The sequence below is a fragment of the Nelumbo lutea genome, chromosome 3 (genome assembly GCF_056320005.1).
Source record: "Nelumbo lutea isolate HS-2025 chromosome 3, American lotus-T2T, whole genome shotgun sequence".
Lineage (NCBI taxonomy): Eukaryota > Viridiplantae > Streptophyta > Magnoliopsida > Proteales > Nelumbonaceae > Nelumbo > Nelumbo lutea.
In genome coordinates this window covers 99,644,699-99,663,860 of record NC_142686.1, presented here as the reverse complement: position 1 = coordinate 99,663,860, position 19,162 = coordinate 99,644,699, and the positions used below count along the sequence as shown (strand labels likewise).

The 19,162-nt window shown below is 40.4% G+C and overlaps 1 protein-coding gene across 8 annotated transcripts in view; it reads right to left on the bottom strand.

Moving 5' to 3' along the window:
• LOC148867135 (putative LRR receptor-like serine/threonine-protein kinase At1g53440) overlaps positions 1-19,162 on the bottom strand; it is a 45,865-nt gene that overhangs the window by 1,792 nt on the left and 24,911 nt on the right. For 5 of the 8 annotated variants that reach the window (XM_088978216.1, XM_088978219.1, XM_088978213.1 and 2 more), the window contains 11 exons: positions 14,047-14,118; positions 13,820-13,885; positions 13,564-13,626; positions 13,437-13,475; positions 13,306-13,355; positions 12,809-13,176; positions 12,488-12,686; positions 12,277-12,411; positions 10,373-10,491; positions 1,980-2,190; positions 1,611-1,848 (listed from right to left, as the gene is read on the bottom strand). In XM_088978216.1, the coding sequence (XP_088834342.1) occupies positions 1,611-1,848; positions 1,980-2,190; positions 10,373-10,491; positions 12,277-12,411; positions 12,488-12,686; positions 12,809-13,176; positions 13,306-13,355; positions 13,437-13,475; positions 13,564-13,626; positions 13,820-13,885; positions 14,047-14,118 (1,560 nt within the window). The remainder of the gene's footprint in view (positions 1-1,610; positions 1,849-1,979; positions 2,191-10,372; positions 10,492-12,276; positions 12,412-12,487; positions 12,687-12,808; positions 13,177-13,305; positions 13,356-13,436; positions 13,476-13,563; positions 13,627-13,819; positions 13,886-14,046; positions 14,119-19,162) is intronic. The other 3 variants (XM_088978215.1, XM_088978217.1, XM_088978218.1) reach the window with 1 other exon arrangement.

Below are 19,162 nucleotides of genomic sequence, written 5' to 3'. Positions count from 1 at the left end.
GCACAGAAGAAATGATCTGATGAAAGTAATTAAAAGAAAGAGATCATAATCAAGGTTTAAAGTATCGATACAGAGGGGTCACTCTGTATTGAAGCTCGCTCCCCCTTTTTTTTTCTTTGAAACTGGTTCAGTGGGGTTGGTCTAAGGCTGGTCTACCCCGTGAACCAGGTAACACCCTGTGATACGACCCCTGTGGGGATGTATCATTAAATGAACGATACGATACAATATGCCCGGTACAGGGCGTATCGTATTGAAATTTTGAACCTTGATCATAATGGGACTGGCAACAGTTTGTTGCTATACCCTTGATTGAGTTGATATTTTTCTTCAAAAAAATTTCTCATGCTTAATCAAGCTCAGGTTATCTTCTCACAAAGTGGTCTTAGACAAGGTCCTAAATTATAGTCTTCTCTTCACATTCTTTCTATTTAATTTCCTTTAGGACTCTTTTTTCTTATCCATATCAATACTTTGAACCTTTGACATCTCAAAATTCTGGACTATCACTGGTCATAAGCTAGTCATTTTTCCTAAGAGAGATTACTCAAGTGCAAATAATTGGGCTTAGTTGAACCAGTTTTGCTCCACCCAACAGATCAATTTGGTAAAGTTCAGGCTTACCATATTTGATCCTGTATCATTTCCTGTAATATTAGCATGCAACCAATGCCATGTATGCATGCATTTTCATAAAAATATTTAGTAATATAATAGGTTATTTAGAACAATGAAGGTTATAACATGTGTTTAATGTCTAGTACAAACTTCTTTCTTCTTTTGCTTTGTTGTCTCATTTGAATCTGAATACAATAATAACACGTGAACTTGTCAATGTGGGAAATAAGAATTTTCATGTCTGTTCCTGTGTCTAATTGGTTTTCTTTAGAAACTGAACAGCATTAAACATGTATATTTTCAATATAAATAATATATCATCTCAAAAACTTTCACAAAGATACCTAAACATCAGGAGAGAACAAAAACGGACACAAAGAAGGAACTACACTAGACCCCTCTCCAATGAGCCTTTTATTACATGAGGAATGCAAATCATATCCTCACAACTAGGATTAGAGATCTACTCTCATCAATTGTTTTACATGTGTCCATGTCAAAGGCACTTTGCCTTTTCACATGGTATTGGTTTGGTTATTTTACCTGCCAACATGGACATGTGTAAAAGCACTGGTGAGAGTACATATCTAATACCACTTGTGAGAGGAGGATTGAAATTGCTCTTTATTAAATAGAAGCTTTTATCTACAACTACAGATATTCCCTTTGATCCAAGAATGAAATAAAAGTGAAGGATGCACATAATATGATGCTATAACTGTACAATAAAATATTCCATCTATAATCCCTATGTTCACATCAAGGACCCCAATATCATAATTACACTTCATCTAAATGACCTATATTTCCTATTACCAGCTTCGGTAACCTAATTTTCATTATTAATTTCTAGCCATATGATTTTTCATCCATTTTACCGTTTAACCATCAAGGTTTTGCATTTTCAACTTTAAAATCTAATTTTCTTTTAATTTAAACCCAATAATATGCATAGAAGAAATGGTAAATAGGGAGTAAATTAGATGGCTCACATAGTTCCAGCTATTCTGGTGCTGATGTGAGTGTTCCCCTCTTCATCAAGTTTAGCCAAACCGAAGTCAGATATCTTAGCATTCAGATCCTTGTCAAGAAGCACATTAGTCGCCTTTATGTCTCTATGGACAATCTTCAGCCTTGATTCTTCATGAAGATAAGCTAGACCTCTTGCTATTCCCAAGCAAATCTTGCGCCTAACTGGCCAGTTTAATTCTAGTCGATGTTCCTCACTTCCTACACATGGATCACCATTCTTATCAATAAGGATATAGTAATTGACTGGACCAGATGAACAACAATGGTATTTGTGGAACTGAATTTTTTTTTTCCAAAATCAAAATAGAAGGTTGAAGTAAGGACTTTACCGAAAAGAGCACGAGCAAGGCTGTTATTTTCCATGTATTCATATATTAATAATAATTGGTTTCCTTCAACACAGCATCCAAAAAGCTTCACAAGGTTTGGGTGTTGTAAAGCAGATATCATTCCTATCTCATTTAAAAACTCACGACTCCCTTGCTTTGACTTTGAGGATAGTTGTTTGACAGCAATTACTGTGCCATCTGGCAGTATACCCTAAGATTACACAGGTAAATTTTGGAATCACAACTTTGAAGAAAGATGAGTAAAAAAAATATGTAGAAATTAAAAGATAAAAAAAATTATGCTCTTTTTCATTTTATATGGAAAAATTGGATAAAACCTGCCAATAATCTGTGTTGACTTGACAGATCAGAAATGATCTGACCCAATTAAGACCCTAACCAATTATGTAAAATTATGTGTATATGTACATAAATGCATAAATGCATATAACAAATATAACCCCCCAAAATATTATGTGTTTTCTCAGGGTTTAACTGTAATAACTTTATATAAGATCTCTCCACTTTAAGAAGCCAATGGAAAGCAATTCCAACTTTCATGAAACATATAAGGTATGATGCAGTCTTTGTTACGAAGGTGAAGTTTTCGGAACAGACATGGTGGAGAGATTCTAGTTTTTTTGAAGCCTTTCTGAGAATATATAATGTCACTACCTTTAAAAACAAACATATTGCAGATTTGATGTCTCATGACGGGACATGGGAGAGGGTGGGTTTGGGGCTGAGTTTAAGATGGGCTTTGAGAGAGCAAGAGATGGGTGAGATGATTTCCCTACTTGATGTCTCAAAAAATAAACCTTGTGATTATGGGTGGATGAGAGAGTGTGGAAACCTGATGCTTATGGGTTTTTTTCTTGTGCAGTTGTGCCTCTTTCTTTCAAATCTTTCACTAATCCAATGAAGGGAACCCTTTTCCAGTAAAAGAAGTACGGGCAGTCTTATCCCACCTAAGGTTAAGGTCTTCTGTTAAGAAGCCGCCAATCAAATCATTAACACCTTTGATAGGCTCCAAAGAAAGTGGAAAAGTTAGTTCCTGTCTCCTCACGTCTGTGCCCTTTGTTTGAGGAGTGGATAAACCACAAACCACCTATTATTGTATTGTACCTATGCATCCCAGATGTGGGAACACTTCTCATTGGTTGGGTGTATTTGGGTAGCTTCAACAGGTGTCGAAGAGCTGTTTAGTACAAATTGGATGAGATGCACCACAAAAGGACAAAAAATATTGTGGCTATGCATAAGGGATTGCTATATTATGGGGGTTTTGGAATGAAATTAACAAGAGAACTTTTTACAAGAAGGAAAGAGGGGTGGGAGATCTGATTGAGATCACTATGATAAGGGTAGCCCATTGGGCTTTGATGTGTGATAAATTTAAAGGGGTCACTCTAAGTTGTCTATAAAGGGGATGGAAAGTTATTGCTGATTTTCAGGAAAGGGTACCAGGAAGAGTAGTTAGTTGGTAGCTAATCAAAAAAGAGTAGTCAGTTGATATGGGCTGGCTGTAGGTAGTGTCAAACTAAATTTTGATGGGCGAAACCTTGGGAATCTAGGAAACTAAAGTATTGGAGGCGTAGTCAGGGATCATAATGGAAATATTCTACTTAGCTACACCGGTCCGAGAAAACAAGACATGATACCATGGAAGTTAAGGCTGCTGGTGAGACAGGCACGGCCCTTATTGCACAGCTCATTCAATTAGGTGCCTAGCTGATTCTCTAGCTAGGGCAGGGGTGACTAAAAAACAGCTTGAATGGGGATGTCCAGGGCCAGGTTGTAATTTGTAACTTGATGATATTTCTATTATTGGATCTCCTTGTGACAGGAGCTGTATTTTTGGATTCTTGAAAGCCTGTTTGTACTGCTTTTAGTATGCTGCCACCTTTTGAGCAGTGGGTTTTGTTAATGAAATTTACTGTTTCCTATTAGAAAAACTTGTAATTTTAGTAGACAATCAAGGCAACAATCAGCCTTGAACCCTAATAGATTTCAGATTAAGAAAAGTAGAAGAAAAGTAAGAGGAAGAAAGAAAAGAGAGGAGAAGAACTGGAGAACACAAAGGTTTGTGTAGAGAACACTGATGTGGGCCCCACAGCTGTGGTCCCACTCTGTCTGTAGGGTAGAATGTACCTAGTCATCCTAGGGTTAGCTGCTGTTATTCTAGTTGTTATTTATTTTTCAGTTTTATATTATTATGTGTTATGTAAATACCAAGGGCAGATGTGTCCTTTCATGTAACTAGCATAACCTATAAATATTAAATAGAAGTGGCGGCAGCAGAATGATTAAGATTATGTCCTTCCTTTCAAAGTTTGTGTTCTACTGCTCTCTCACTACTCTTTCTCCTCTTTCCTCTATACTTTCTCTCCTCTTCGAACCTGAAATTTATTAGTGCTCAAGACTGATAGCAGTCTTGAACACCTACATGGTATCAGAGCCAAGTTAGGGTTTCTCATGTGAGTCTACTACCAGCCAACCACATGAGAATCTCCTAGGACTGGAAGCTGAAAAGGTGGAGTTCGCAGACTGATTCTTGGACATCGCCAGAAGGGCTAGCAGCTGTTGAAGGCTTGTCACGGTTGCAGAGTGTTGGAGAGGGCGGCCGAACCATTCTAGGGTTTTCTCCCTTCGATTCTCTAGGGTTTTACAGCAAACCCTACTGTTGGGCCGAACTGCCTTAGTTTTGTTTCTCTCTGCTCTAGGGTTAGAAAGTGATCTTGCGGCAAGCCCTAGTGTTAGACTAAACCTTGCGATATACCTGGAGCTGTCCTCAAGTTTGTTGTTAGCATTGATCAGATTCTAGGGTTCATATTAACCCTACTGCAAGTCTATCTATATGGTACTGATTGGATTGTGCAACTGAACTGTGCACTTTAAGGACTGATTAAAACCCTAATTCTGCCAAGCATATCAGACTTACTTCTAAGCTTTTTTCAGTCTTTTGGGGTTTTCGAACTCTCTTAAGGGGTGAGAACCCTACAGACAGCTGCTGTTGTGTTTGCTAGTTGGTTTCAGATCAAAGTTATCTCAGTTTTGTGCACATACACTGTGAATACAGATCGGTTCTACACTGTTTTTTATTGTAATTGGTAGTCCAAGTGTTGTTTTTGAGACTTGACCGAGATGGAGTTTAAAAATCAGGTAGAGGGTAGCTTTGGGAACATCAGTTATGGTGGTGTTTCTGAGATGGGTGGTCAGATTACAACCGTAAAGTTTGATGGATCAAACTATTTGGAATGGGCCCAATCAGCTGTGATGGCTATTGGGGGAAGAGGTAAATTAGGGTACCTCTTGGGAGATGTGAAAGAACCCTCCAAGGGAGACCCTATGTATACCAAGTGGATCCAAGAAAACTACTTGGTTATGACATGGCTATGTAATTCTATGGAGCCTCATATTAGCCGCAATTACTTGTGGACAAAGACAGCTAAGGAGATATCGGATGTGATGAAAAAAACTTATTCTCAATCCCTTAATGTTGCCAGGGCATATGAATTGAAATGTGAAGTGAAAAATCTTAAGCAAGGAAGGAAACCGGTTTCAGTATATTTCTCTACCTTGCAGTCCCTGTGGCGTGAAATTGATCACTTAGAGACTCTTGAGTGGGAGAGTCCCAAAGATGCACAAATATATAGAAAGCAGGTCGAGACAAATCGGGTGTTTGAGTTTCTGGTGGGCCTAAATTCAGAGTATGATATTGTGCGGCAACAGATTTTGACTAGAGACAGTGTGACTCTCTCTCAGGCATACTCATTCGTACATAGTGAAGAGACCAAAAGGAAAGTTATGATGCAACCTCAGCCCCTCACACCAGCCTTTGTAGCGGTCACACCCAAATCAGGAGGTGATTCAGAGAAGGACAGGAGGAAGGAAAACAAGAAGGATGTGGTATGTGAACATTGTAAGAAACCTAAACATACAAAAGAAACATGTTGGAAACTGCATCCTCACTTGGTTCCTGCGAAGTTGAGAAGCAAGAAGGGCACTGGTCATGTGGCCGTGAACACTGATTCAACATCCTCATCTGGCACAAGAGGAACACCTTTAGAGACCTTAGCTGCAGTTTGGGCTGCCCTAATACAATTAGAAAAGGAAGTTGGAAATTCAGCTCAGCCACCGCAGTCACCATCAGCTCCTGCCACATCTGCCTTCGCACATTCAAGTACTCGAGCTTCAGCCTACCATGCCTCAGCTCCAGGTACTACTGAACCTTGTTGGGTAATAGATTCAGGTGCATCCGACCACATGACTAGCTTGCCTTCACTATTTACTACTTACCATTTGTCTTCTGGTAGGGATAAAGTATCTATTGTTGATGGCTCCTTGGTTCCTATTTCTGGGAAGGGTGACATCAAATTATCAGATACTATCTCCTTGTCATTTGTTTTGCATGTTCCTAAGCTTGACACTAACCTTCTTTCAGTCAGTAGTATTACCAAGCATATGAACTGCTCAGTAACCTTCTTCCCTGACCGATGTGTTTTTCAGGACTTGGAGACGAAGAAGGTGATTGGGACTGGCCGTGAGACGAATGGGATCTATCTGCTCAGGGAGAGGTTCTGTTAGGAAGAGTCAGTAGAGAAGGTGTCTTTTGTTTCTCAGAGTGTGAGTCCGGTTATGCTTTGGCATAACCGATTAGGTCATTTGTCCTTTCAATCTCTAAAGAGTCTGTTTCCAGCTTTATTTGAGTCTATTGAGTTGTCTCAGTTGCAGTGTGAAAGTTGTGAGTTTGCTAAGCATTGTAGAAAGCCTTATTTATTGAGCAATAAAAGGAGTAATAATTTTTTTGATATTGTGCATACTGATGTTTGGGGGCCTTATCACATTCCTTCCATGGGTGGGTACAGATATTTCTTGTTATTTGTTGATGACCATACCCGTTTTTCTTGGGTTTATCTCATGCGTTCACGAGATGAGGTACCTGCCCTGACCCAAAACTTTCACCAAATGATCCTAACCCAATTTGATGCCAAGATCAAAGTTCTCAGATCTGATAACGCAAAGGAGTACTTTGCTAAACCATTGACATCTTACCTTCTCAATCATGGGGTTATCCACCAGAGCTCTTGCCCTCATACACCTCAGCAGAATGGAGTTGTAGAAAGGAAGAATAGGCACATCTTGGAAGTGGCTAGAAGTCTCATGTTTACTTCCAATGTTCTTATTCGCTTCTGGGGTGACGCTATCCTCACAGCGGTATATCTTATTAATCGGGTCACTTCCCGGGTCCTTGATATGAGATCTCCTTTTTCCCTTCTATACGCAAGTGAGGAGTTGTTTTCTATTCCCCTTAAAACATTCGGTTGTACCTGCTTTGTTCAGCTTCTCGGACCCCATCACTCCAAGTTTGAACCCAAGGCCTCCAAATGCATCTTCCTTGGTTATGCACAAACTCAAAAGGGTTATTGCTGCTATGATCCTGTCTCAAGGAGGAAGTTTGTCTCCATGGATGTCACTTTCTTTGAGGGGACACCCTATTATCCTCGGGTTTCTCCTCAGGGTGAGAGTAGTGAGAGTGGGGCAGTTCCTTTACCTATTCCATTGGGTGATGAGAGCTGCAATGGTGAGGGTGGTTAGAGGGATCAGGAGTTGAGGGTCTATTACAGGCGGTGCAGGCAGGTTGATCCCGATCATCAGTAGTCTAGGCCAGCTCCAATCTCATCTGCAGCTCCAAGTCCAGGTATTACAGTCCCAGGGCCCACAGAGACTTCCTCTATTGTTGCCATTTCACCTCCTACAGATGACCTTGACCTTCCGATTGCCGTCCGTAAAGGGAAACAACATTGTACCACATCTACAGCCCACTGTATTTCCCAGTTTTTATCCTATGATCGCCTATCTCCCACCTATAGGTCCTACCTTAGTTCCATTTCCAATGTCCCTACTCCAAGAACAGTGCAAGAAGCCCTATCCGTCCCGAAATGGAAAGATGCAATGCAGGTTGAGATGGATGCCCTGTTGAAAAATAACACCTGGGAGGTAATTGATCTACCCAAAGGAAAGAAACCAGTTGGATGTAGATGGGTATTTACGGTGAAGCATAATGCAGATGGATCCATTGAGAGGTATAAGGCTCGGTTAGTTGCAAAAGGGTTCACACAGACTTAGGGCATAGATTACTTGGAGACCTTTGCCCTGGTAGCCAAGATGACTACCATTCGGGTCCTATTATCCCTTGTAGCAAGTCACACTTGGCCTTTATACCAAATGGACGTGAAAAATGCTTTTCTGAATGGAGACCTACAGGAAGAGGTTTACATGCGTTTGCCTCCTGGATTCTATGATGCAGAAACAGGTAAGAAGGTCTGCCGGCTCAACAAGGCTTTGTATGGTTTGAAGCAGTCACCTAGGGCTTGGTTCGATAGATTCAGACTAGCCCTTGTGAAGTTTGGTTACGTACAGGCCCAGTCAGATCATACTCTATTCATCAAGAGGGTAGAGTCCTCCTTGACACTACCGGCAGTATATGTTGATGATATTGTGGTGACAGGGAATGATAGCCATGAGATTGAGTCCCTTAAACAGCTTCATCAAGAATTTGAGGTGAAAGACCTTGGTGTACTCCGGTATTTTTTGGGTATTGAGGTTGCTAGATCCAAACAGGGGATCTTTATCTCTCAGAGGAAATATGTCATAGACCTGTTGGCAGAAACTAGAAAGTTAGGTGTCAAGCCTACGGATACACCCATTGAACAGAAATTGGTAGGAAAGCTCCTATATCTCTGCCTCACTCAGCCAGATATTACTTATGATGTTAGTGTTGTCAGCCAGTACATGCATTCTCCTAGAACCAAACATCTTCTTGCAGAAGAAAGAATTTTAGCCTACTTGAAGAGATGCCCGGGTAGGGGTATACTGTTCAAGAACAATAACCACATGAAGGTGGAGGTCTATACGGATGTCGATTGGGCTAGGAGTGTTGATGACAGAAGGTCTACCTCAGGATATTGTGCCTTTGTGGTAGGTAACCTTGTCTCTTGGAGAAGTAAGAAACAAAGTGTTGTCTCCCGGTCTAATGCTGAAGCAGAATACAGGTCCATGGCTAATGGAGTGGCTGAAATCCTATGGCTAAGATCTCTACTTGAGGAGTTGGGTATTGAGTATGAGAAGCCCCTAATGCTGTATTGTGATAATCAAGCAGCTATTAACATAGCACATAATCCAGTGCAGCATGACAGAACCTAACACATTGAAGTTGACCAACATTTTGTACGAGAGAGGGCCTCATCTCAAGAAGTATGCCTCCCTTACATCACATCCAGTATGCAACTAGCAGATATCCTCACTAAAGTTGTGTCAATAAAGAAGCTAGAGGCGGATCTATCCAAGTTGAGAATGATAAACATTTACTCCCAACTTGAGGGGGAGTGTAGAGAACACTGATGTGGGCCCCACAGCTGTGGTCCCACTCTGTCCGTAGGGTAGAATGTACCTAGTCATCCTAGGGTTAGCTACTGCTATTCTAGTTGTTATTTATTTTTCAGTTTTATATTATTATGTGTTATGTAAATACCAAGGGCAAATGTGTCCTTTCATGTAACTAGCATAACCTATAAATATTAAATAGAAGTGGCGGCGGTAGAATGATTGAGATTCTGTCCTTCCTTTCAAAGTTTGTGTTCTACTGCTCTCTCACTACTCTTTCTCCTCTTTCCTCTATACTTTCTCTCCTCTTTGAACCTGAAATTTATTAGTGCTCAAGACTGATAGCAATCCTGAACACCTAGAGTTTGAAAGAAAGGACAGATTCTAATGATCTGCCGCCGCCACTCTCTTAGTATTTATAGGTTATGTTCAGTACATAGGGGAAAGGACAGATCTGCCCTCAGTACTTACATGACAAATAAAGCAAATAAAAACTGAAATAAATAACAACTGAAATAACAAACTAACCACCAACTGACACTACCATGACTGAAACAAATAATTACACATACTGTCTTACAAACACAGTGGGGACCACAGTTGTGGGGCCCACATCAGTGTTCTCTACAATTTTATAGGGAATACACAAGATAAATTGTAAAGTTAGATCAAGGGAAATAATAGGTTTATTTTAAAATTTATGAATCTGAATGACTGTCAGTTATGATCAGGCTTATCAGGTCTGACCCAATAAACCTGATTAATAATGCCAGTTCTGGTTCATTACTTATAGACCCTATAGGATCTGAGTGAGGATTGGGTCTGTGTTTTCTTTACCAGTTTGGGACTAAGTCTATCATTACATGAGCCAGACCCAACCCATTGACATGCCTAGCTTGGGCTGTCAACCACAAGGCTGCTAGACATATCAGGTCCTGTTAAGATATCAGAAGAAATTGATGGGGGCAATAAAGAAGGGAGGAAAACCATTTTCCATCCATGATTACCTTGTAAACTGGTCCAAAACCGCCTTCACCTATCTTATTTGCAGGGTCAAAGTTCCCAGTGGCAGATTTAATTTGTTTTAAACTGAAATAACTTGACTGTATCTCTAGTCCTCCAAGCTCTGCAAAATCAGTAATAATTCTTGCACAAATTAAATATAATCTACAAAAAATACTGCAGTTTATTTTCTTTCAATATTTCATGAAAAACTACCTAAACCAATAGCATGAAAAAGTTATTTCATTTTTGTTCTATTATGAATTTATGGTTCAAATAAATGCACTAGATTTAAGTTTCCAAGTCCATCATTCTACTTTAGGCAATTTTCTTTTTCTGTCCTACCAGACAGTGTTCAGCTGCATTCATTTTCTTAACCTCATGAAATTCATTTGATACCCTGCAAACAGCCTAAATCATGAGACCTGAACTGCTGAATATGGTAAAAGAAAGTTAAGACCAAATTGAAGATATCATATGATCAGTAATGGAAATTAGCATGTTTTATTCCTCAAATTATATTTGGACTCTTCAACTCTTAGTAGTAGGCTTTGACTCTCTGTTCTACTTCAATATCCTTTTTTTTTTATTTTTTTTCTGCTTTCTTAAGTGTTTCAGAATCTACATTGTGAAAGACAGATATCAGAAAATTTATTGGTCTCCCTAGGTTAAGTAAAAGTAGGATCCTAGGATACTTTCTCATTTTTCTTTTTCTTTCCATTTATAGAGTTCTGGAATTTCTTTTTTTTTTTTTTGGATCGCTTCCTGTTTTGGTTTAGGCAATTGCTATGATGCTGGAAGGGTATGATACTGGTATTGGAAGAACTTTGACCAATCAGACCCTCCCCCCTCATGAATTTTTATGAATAGTGATTGATTGATTGATTACGACTTTTCTGATACCAATTTATTAGTTATCAGTTTTTACGGTATCATGCCCTTTTGGTATCATAGATAGAACTCTATGGTTATTTGAGCCTACACAAAAGTAGGTAAATTGTATAAGAAGTTTCAATGCGGCTTACCTCAAGTCCAACAAAAATTTTCGTTTGCAGTCAAATAGTTTATAGAGCTTCTCTGGACCTGGATATCCAGCACCAAAAACTTGTATATGTACACAATATTGTGATGCAAGACGAGTTTACACAGAATAATGAAGTTTCAAAGAAGCTTTTGCTCTTTGGCACTTCGAATCGTATTTGAAGAGTTTACAATGTCATATGCACCTTTCACAACATATTGTGATGTTAATGATTGTTCAAATATAGGTTAAATTCCTTAAACTTATATATTTATTTTTTATCAATAACAAGGATTCATTAATGAAAGACCAAAAGGAGGAAAAATCAGATATATGAGAATGCAAAGGAAAATGACAACACAACCCTGCCCCCAGTTGACCCAAAGCTTTCTTCATTCTTAAATTTGTTATTTTAACTTTTGAGCTTAATGACATATCCTCTGCATGATTCTTGAATTGTATTCCTAAATCATTGTTATTATTCAATTAGTTCATACACATTTCTCCATGCCCAAGTCAACCAGCATAATTTCATATGATAGAATCCCTTTGATCCCACTCTATTCCAACCCTAGATGCTTTACTCTGAACCATAAAGTAGGCATTTTTAAATTGCATTGTCATACATCATATTTTTTATGCTGCATAAGGGACGTATATGCATCATATATGGACATGTACAAGAGGTTGGTCACTTCAAACATGGCAAATGACATATAGTCAAAAAATGACAAAATGTTAGCTACATGCTATCCTGGATGAGTAAAGCCAAAGTCCCTGTCATATGAATTAGCCACCAAAAAGACAAAAGAAAAACTGATCAGGAAAGATGGGTTTTATGGAGTTTATGTTGATCTATAAAACACAAGTTTAAATGAATTTTCTTACCATTGTCCTCAAGGTCCTTTCTTCCCAGGTAACCATTCATCCGAAGAGTTACTAAAATCAATATTAGAACCACACATGCAGCAGCTACAATGCCAACAATAGCTCCAACAGATAGCCCAGTGTCAGGGTTGAAGTCTACAACATAAAAATTGTCATTATGAAAAAGTTTTCTAGAGAGCAAGGGGATCAGCAGGCAAATGTATATACATACTTGGTGTCACTGTAATAGCTGATATAAGAGGTCCATATACACCTCTGTCTGGAATGGCAGTAGTCCCCTTTCCTGACCAGTATAAGTGAATCTCCAGAGTGCTTCCGTCAACAAAAACATCTTTAAATTCCTGAATGTTACTTTTACCAACACCATTAGCCTCTTTGGCAATGTTGAAATCTTTCAAGCGTATCTCTCCCTGCAATAAGAAGCAATATACAAATTTTACAAGAAGAGGAGCAATGATTATCAGAAGATTATAACCAATGAAAAATGATATCTATATTCATTAATAATGATGAGAATCTGCCAATCTCTCACTTGGATTGATACATCAAATATACGCTCCCCAAGGCTGCTAAATGTCCAGTCTTCTGTATAGATAATTTCAGCAAAATGGAGCTTCACTGTATAGCTTCCCTTGCGTAAGCAGAGTCCATAGTACTTGAGTGACAGAGGGGAAAGGCGAGCTGTTGAGTATAATTCTGAGTCGGTCACATTCAGAGCAGTGTTTGCTTGGACTTTGAAATTGGGTGGATCACTGTATAAGTAATCTCCAGTGGTGCTACAAGCCCATCTTTCATTAGAGGCATGAAATGCAGATGAACTCATTGGTGACAAGTCTTCTTCATATTCCTCCCCATGAATTACAACCTTTGGACCACCACAATTAATGAACAAGGAATGATCTGCAATTGTTAGATGAACAATAGGTAGTCATAATCACAAGAGAAATTGTGATTCAATTCTACAGTCTTTTCTAAACTAAGCACCAGAAGTATAAAAACTTGAAGATCTTATAGAGAGAAACTACTTACATCTGGGTTTGCTAGAGCATGAGAGATCCTTCTTCAAACACCAATTGACTCTACAAAAAAAAAATCAGATTCATTTATTTTTCCGTTTGTACAGCTTCAGAGTTAAGTGAACCAAGGAACCGGTGACTTACAAGTTGCCTTCTGGAGATGAATAACTAGCAACTGTTTTCCTGTTAATCAATATGAAAAGGTAGGTTTACAGAAAAAAAGAGTATTGACTTAAAAATGATATCAAATCCAGTTCATAAAGCAACCCACACGTTTGTTTGCTCACAACCAGGTTGTGGAGAGTATCCTGTAAAGTTGTTGTAAGATATATCTCTGCAGGACAGATCTAGGGAATGTCAGTGTAATGAATTCCTTGATGGAATGGATAATTGCTTGAGCAGTGGTTAGGAGTTGAAGGGGGCATACCAGTCTAGAACTAGAAGAGAATTTAGTTATAAAAGGAAAGTGATATGTGGGAAGAAGACAAAGAAAATATCATTCAAATGTTTTAATAAAAAGTACGCACATATATTTTTTGTTATCAATGATCCAAGATGGTACAGATCCAGTTAGTGAGTTGTTTGTGAGATACCTACATCCATAAACAATATCATGCCTATCTTGTGATTAGAGAATCTATGAAGGAAAGGTAATAAACAAATAAAGAAGCAAAACATTTAAGAAGAAAATCAGAATTTTGCATGCAGAGAAATTGAGTTTAGATTAATTTACTCTAAATGATCATTTACTTACAGGTTACTTAAATTTCGAAAATCTTGAAATTTTGTAGGGATTTCACCAGTCAATTTATTGGAAGAAAGGTCTCTGCAAATAAAGATTTATTATGAGGAAAAATGAAGGCAACATGCCTTTTAAATATAAACTGTTAGTGGTGTTAGTGAAGGGGTATTTCGGTCTTTGTACTTGTTGAGAATGTTGATGTGCACTGTTATGTTAGTTCGAGTGCTTCTTACTTAAAGAAGGGCACTTAAGTCTTTTCCAATAAGTTAATAATATAATAACAAGTCTGGCCGAATCTAGGGATAATTTCTTCTCTAATTCAAACCAGCCTCTCTCTTTCCTCTCTTTTCTCTCTTCTTCTTTCCTCTCCTACTTGCTGTTTACTTTACTTTACAGTCAACGAACAAGACAGAATTCTAGGGCATGTCAAACTTCAACATGGTATCAGAGCGAGGTTCAACAAATCAGACTTGCTAGAATTCTGTCTTCTGCGCATTCGAATTAGGGTTTCTCTTGGGTTTCTCAGCTGTGAGTTGGAGACTGGGAAAAGGGCTGAAAAGGAGTGATCGCCCTCTTCCCTAGGAGGTTCCTGTGCCTCCGATTGTGTTGTTGGTGATTGGTTGCTGTGGTTTCTAAGCCCTAGTTAGGGCTGGTACGTGTGGTGCAGTGGTGTCTCAGCCCTTCGTGTGGTTGGCCTTCAGGCGATGAGGTAAAGTTTTTTTATGCATATTTTCTGTTATGGAATACATGAGAGGTGTAGTACAGTTTGCATGATGGGTTTTCGATTGCAGTATGCTAGGGTTTATGCTAGGATTTATGCTAGGGTTTATTCTGGTTTGTGTGTGATTCAAAGGGCAATAGTGTCTACTTAATGGTGAAACTTCCTGTAGCTGTGGATTAGGGTTTGTGGTTTTACAAGTGTGGTTTTCAGCATTTGATATCGCTGAAATCAGTGTGTAGACTTCGGTGAGTAGGGGTTGTGGTGTTGCAGTTTTCAGCATTTATACTGCTGAAATCAGTGTGCAGATTTCGGTGAGTAGGGTTTGTGGTGTTGCAGTTCTCTGCATTTATTACTGTTGAAATCAGTGTGCAGATTTCGGTGAAGTGTCTGTGTGTAGTGTGCAGTGTGTAGTGCTCATAATTCAGTGCTCAGAATTCAGTGATAAGGGAGTTCGGCAATGGCAGATAACAGTGATAGTAAACCTAGTGTCATAATTCAGTGCCCAAATGACCTCCATTAAACTGAATGGAGAGAAATATGTCCCTTGGGCCAAGTTTGTAGAGGTTTTTCTAAAGGCGAAGAAGAAAGTGAAGCATATAAGAGAGGAGAAACCCCCCGCTAATTCTCAGGAGTATGAAGACTGAGAACAATAAGATGCACAGATCATTACATGGTTGTGGAACAGTATGGAACCCAAAATCAGTGTGAACTTCATGTTTCTTGACACAGCCAAAGAGGTGTGGGATCATGCTAAGAAACTGTATTCAGGTCAGGATAATACCACTAGGGTCTATCAACTATATCAGGAATACTTCAATCTGCAACAGGGAAATCAGAGCCTTGAGGAGTACCATGCCAGTGTGAGGAATATCCGTAATGAGTTAAATGCCTATCATCCTCTCACTTCTGATGTCAAAGTTCAACAGCAACAGCGAGAACAGCTTGATGTGACATGGTTTCTGGTGGGGCTGAAGTCTGAGTATGAACCAGTACGAGCTCAGATATTAGGGGGATCTGCTCTTCCATCTTTAGAGGAGGTGTTTGCTCGTCTTCGGAGGGCTTCCATTGGATCTATGGATTCTAATGTCTCCAATAAATCAGCATTTGCAGTGTAGAGAGGTCAAGGTGGCAGAAGTGGGGCTCGAGGAGCTCAGCCTGGCAGGAGTGGTAGTGGTGGATCTACACATATCCGTGCTGGTGGTCGTACTGGGGGCAGATATTTAGGGGGAGCTCGTGGTAGAGGACGTGGCTCGGGTCCACGGAAGTGTACTCATTGTGGATTGGATGGACATACCATTAACTACTGCTATGACTTACATGGTCCTCCCTCGACGTGGGCCAACCATGCCATGACTAGTGACACCAGTTTCAGCTCTAGACAGGAGAACCGGTCAACGGACCCAATGCCTTCTACTCCCTCAGATGGTCCAAGCAAAGAGATGGTGAGTGTTCCTCGGGATGAGTATGAGAGGTTTGTTCAGTCCAAGTCGCATCAGAACACAGCTTCCTTTGCACACTCAGGTATGGCTTGTTTGGCATCCACACCCAACCCCTGGATTATTGACTCTGGAGCCTCTGATCACATGACGAGAACTCCAGGTGTGTTTTCATCTCTCACTCATTGCTCAACATCACAATTTGTTACCCTTGCTAATGGCTCCACATCATCTATCTGTGGTGTTGGTAATATTGACCTAGACCCTGTATTCCTATCCTCTGTTTTATATGTACCTAAGCTTCCATTTAATCTTATGTCTGTTAGTAAGCTGACCAAGTCCCTTAAGTGCTCCATCACATTTTACCCTTCTATGTGTGTTTTTCAGGATCTCAAGACGGGGATGAAGATTGGTGGAGGGCATGAAACCGGTGGACTGTATTATCTTGATGGTGGTGGACGAACGTCGACGGCCCTTCAGTCATCTATTTCTCCTTTCCAGTGGCATTGTAGATTTGGTCATCCTTCGCTGAAAATGTTGCAGTCTTTAGTCCCTTCATTGAGTCAACTTTCTGTATTAGATTGTGAGTCGTGTCAATTTGGGAAACACCATCGTGTTCCCTTTCGTTCTAGGGTCGATAACCGTGTGTCGAGTCTTTTTTTTTTAATTCATTCAGATGCTTGGGGTCCTTATAAAGTGATGTCATATAATGGATACCGATATTTTGTTATTTTTGTTGATGACTGTTCAAGAATGACGTGGCTCTATTTAATGAAAAAAAGAAGTGAATTATTTGCCGTCTTCCAGAAATTTTACGCTGAGATCCGCAATCAATTTGGCGTTCACATCAAAATTTTCCGTTCTGATAATGGACATGAATACTTGTCTTCATCTTTTCAAGAATACTTGGACCAACATGGCATTATACACCAAACTTCATGTACCTACACTCCACAAAAAAATGGGGTGGCTGAGAGAAAGAACCGCCATCTTGTAGAAACGGCACGCTCCCTCATGCACCACAAAAATGTTCCCAAAACCTTTTGGAGCGATGCAATGCTCACCTCTTGTTTCTTAATTAATCAGATGCCCACGTCTATCCTTGATGGTCGTTCTCCTTTTAGTGTCTTATTCCCCAATATGTCTCCGTTTCTGCTTTCTCCTCGGGTATTTGGGTGTGTCTGCTTCGTTCATAATCTGGGTCCCGGGACTGACAAGTTAGATGCACGTTCCCTGAAGTGTACCTTCCTTGGTTATTCCCGAACTCAGAAAGGGTACAAGTGTTATCATCCCAGTTCTCGTCGTTCCTTGGTATGGGCTGATGTTACATTCTTCGAGTCTATTCCGTTCTTCATGGGGTCCGGTGCTGCTGCTTCCTCCCCATCACCACCTCTTCTTCCTCTTCCCGTGGCTGATCCACTTCCTCTGGTTCCGGTCATGCCTACGTCCTTGCCTCCGGTGCCACCGTCGGTTGACCGTCCACCCATCCGTCACGTGTATACACATCGCCCGTGTGTACCGGCTGCAGCTCCTCCAGCTTCATCACCGTCGACAGATCCAGCTCCAGTTCCGACACCAGCCTCCGACCTAGATCTTCCTATTGCCTTCCGGAAAGGTAAACGTACTTGCACCCTTCACCCTATTTCCAATTTTGTTTCACTTACCCACCTCTCCGCCTCCCATCGCCAGTTCATCTCTTTGTTATCCTCCGTGATTGTTCCTAAGGATGTCCAGGAAGCCCTTACCTCTCCAGAGTGGTGCCATGATATGGAAGAAGAGCTCTCTGCTCTGCATCATAATCACACTTGGGATTTCACCGCTCTTCCTCCTGGGAAGTAGGTTGTCGGTTGTAAGTGGGTGTATAGTGTTAAGTACTTGCCAGATGGTCGTGTTGAGCGCCTGAAGGCGCGGCTGGTTGCCAAAGGGTACACTCCCAAACCTATGGCATTGACTACACAGAGACATTCTCCCCGGTTGCTAAGATAGGGTCAGTTCGTGTCGTCATCTCCCTTGCAGCTATGTATGATTGGCCTCTCCATCAGCTAGATATCAAAAATGCCTTTTTGCATGGTGATTTGCTCGAGGAGGTCTACATGGAGCAACCACCAGGGTTTGTTGCTTAGGGGGAGGATGGTAAGGTATGCAGACTTAAGAAGGCTATTTATGGACTTAAACAGTCCCCTCGAGCATGGTTTGGTAGGTTCAGTGAGGTGGCCAAGAAGTTTGGTATGAAACAGTGCCAAGTTTATCACTCTGTCTTCAGTTTTGACTCTTCAGCAAGCAAAATAATATTGGTGGTGTATGTGGATGATATCGTTGTGACTGGGAATGATAAAATGGGCATTGAAAGATTGAAGGCATTCCTACAGGAACACTTTCAGACAAAGGACCTTGGCAAGTTGAAATACTTTTTGGGCATAGAGGTAGCAAGATCTAAGCATGGCATTAATTTGTGTCAGAGGAAATATGTGCTCGATTTACTGGAAGAAACAGGGTTGTTGGGTACTAAACCGGCTGAGACACCTATGGAAACAAATACGAGGCTGAGCAGTGATATAGGTGAAGTATTTGAAGACCCTGGCAGATACCGATGACTTGTAGGCAAACAGTTGTGAGGTATCTAAAAGAAACTCCTAGTCGTGGTTTACTGTACAGGAGTGGTGGAAAACTGGTAGTAGAAGGATACACCGATGCTGATTGGGCAGGTTCTATGTCTGATAGACGATCCACCATAGGCTATTGCACCTTTCTGGGGGGTAACCTGGTAACGTGGAAAAGTAAGAAGCAAACAGTTGTGGCAAGAAACAGTGCAGAAGCAGAATATAGGGCCATGGCACATACTGCTTGTGAATTAGTGTGGCTGAGGAACCTTCTACAGGAGATAGGATATGACATCAGTACTCCAATGAAGCTCTATTGTGACAATCAGGCAGCGGTTCATATCTCTTCCAATCCGGTGTTTCATGAAAGA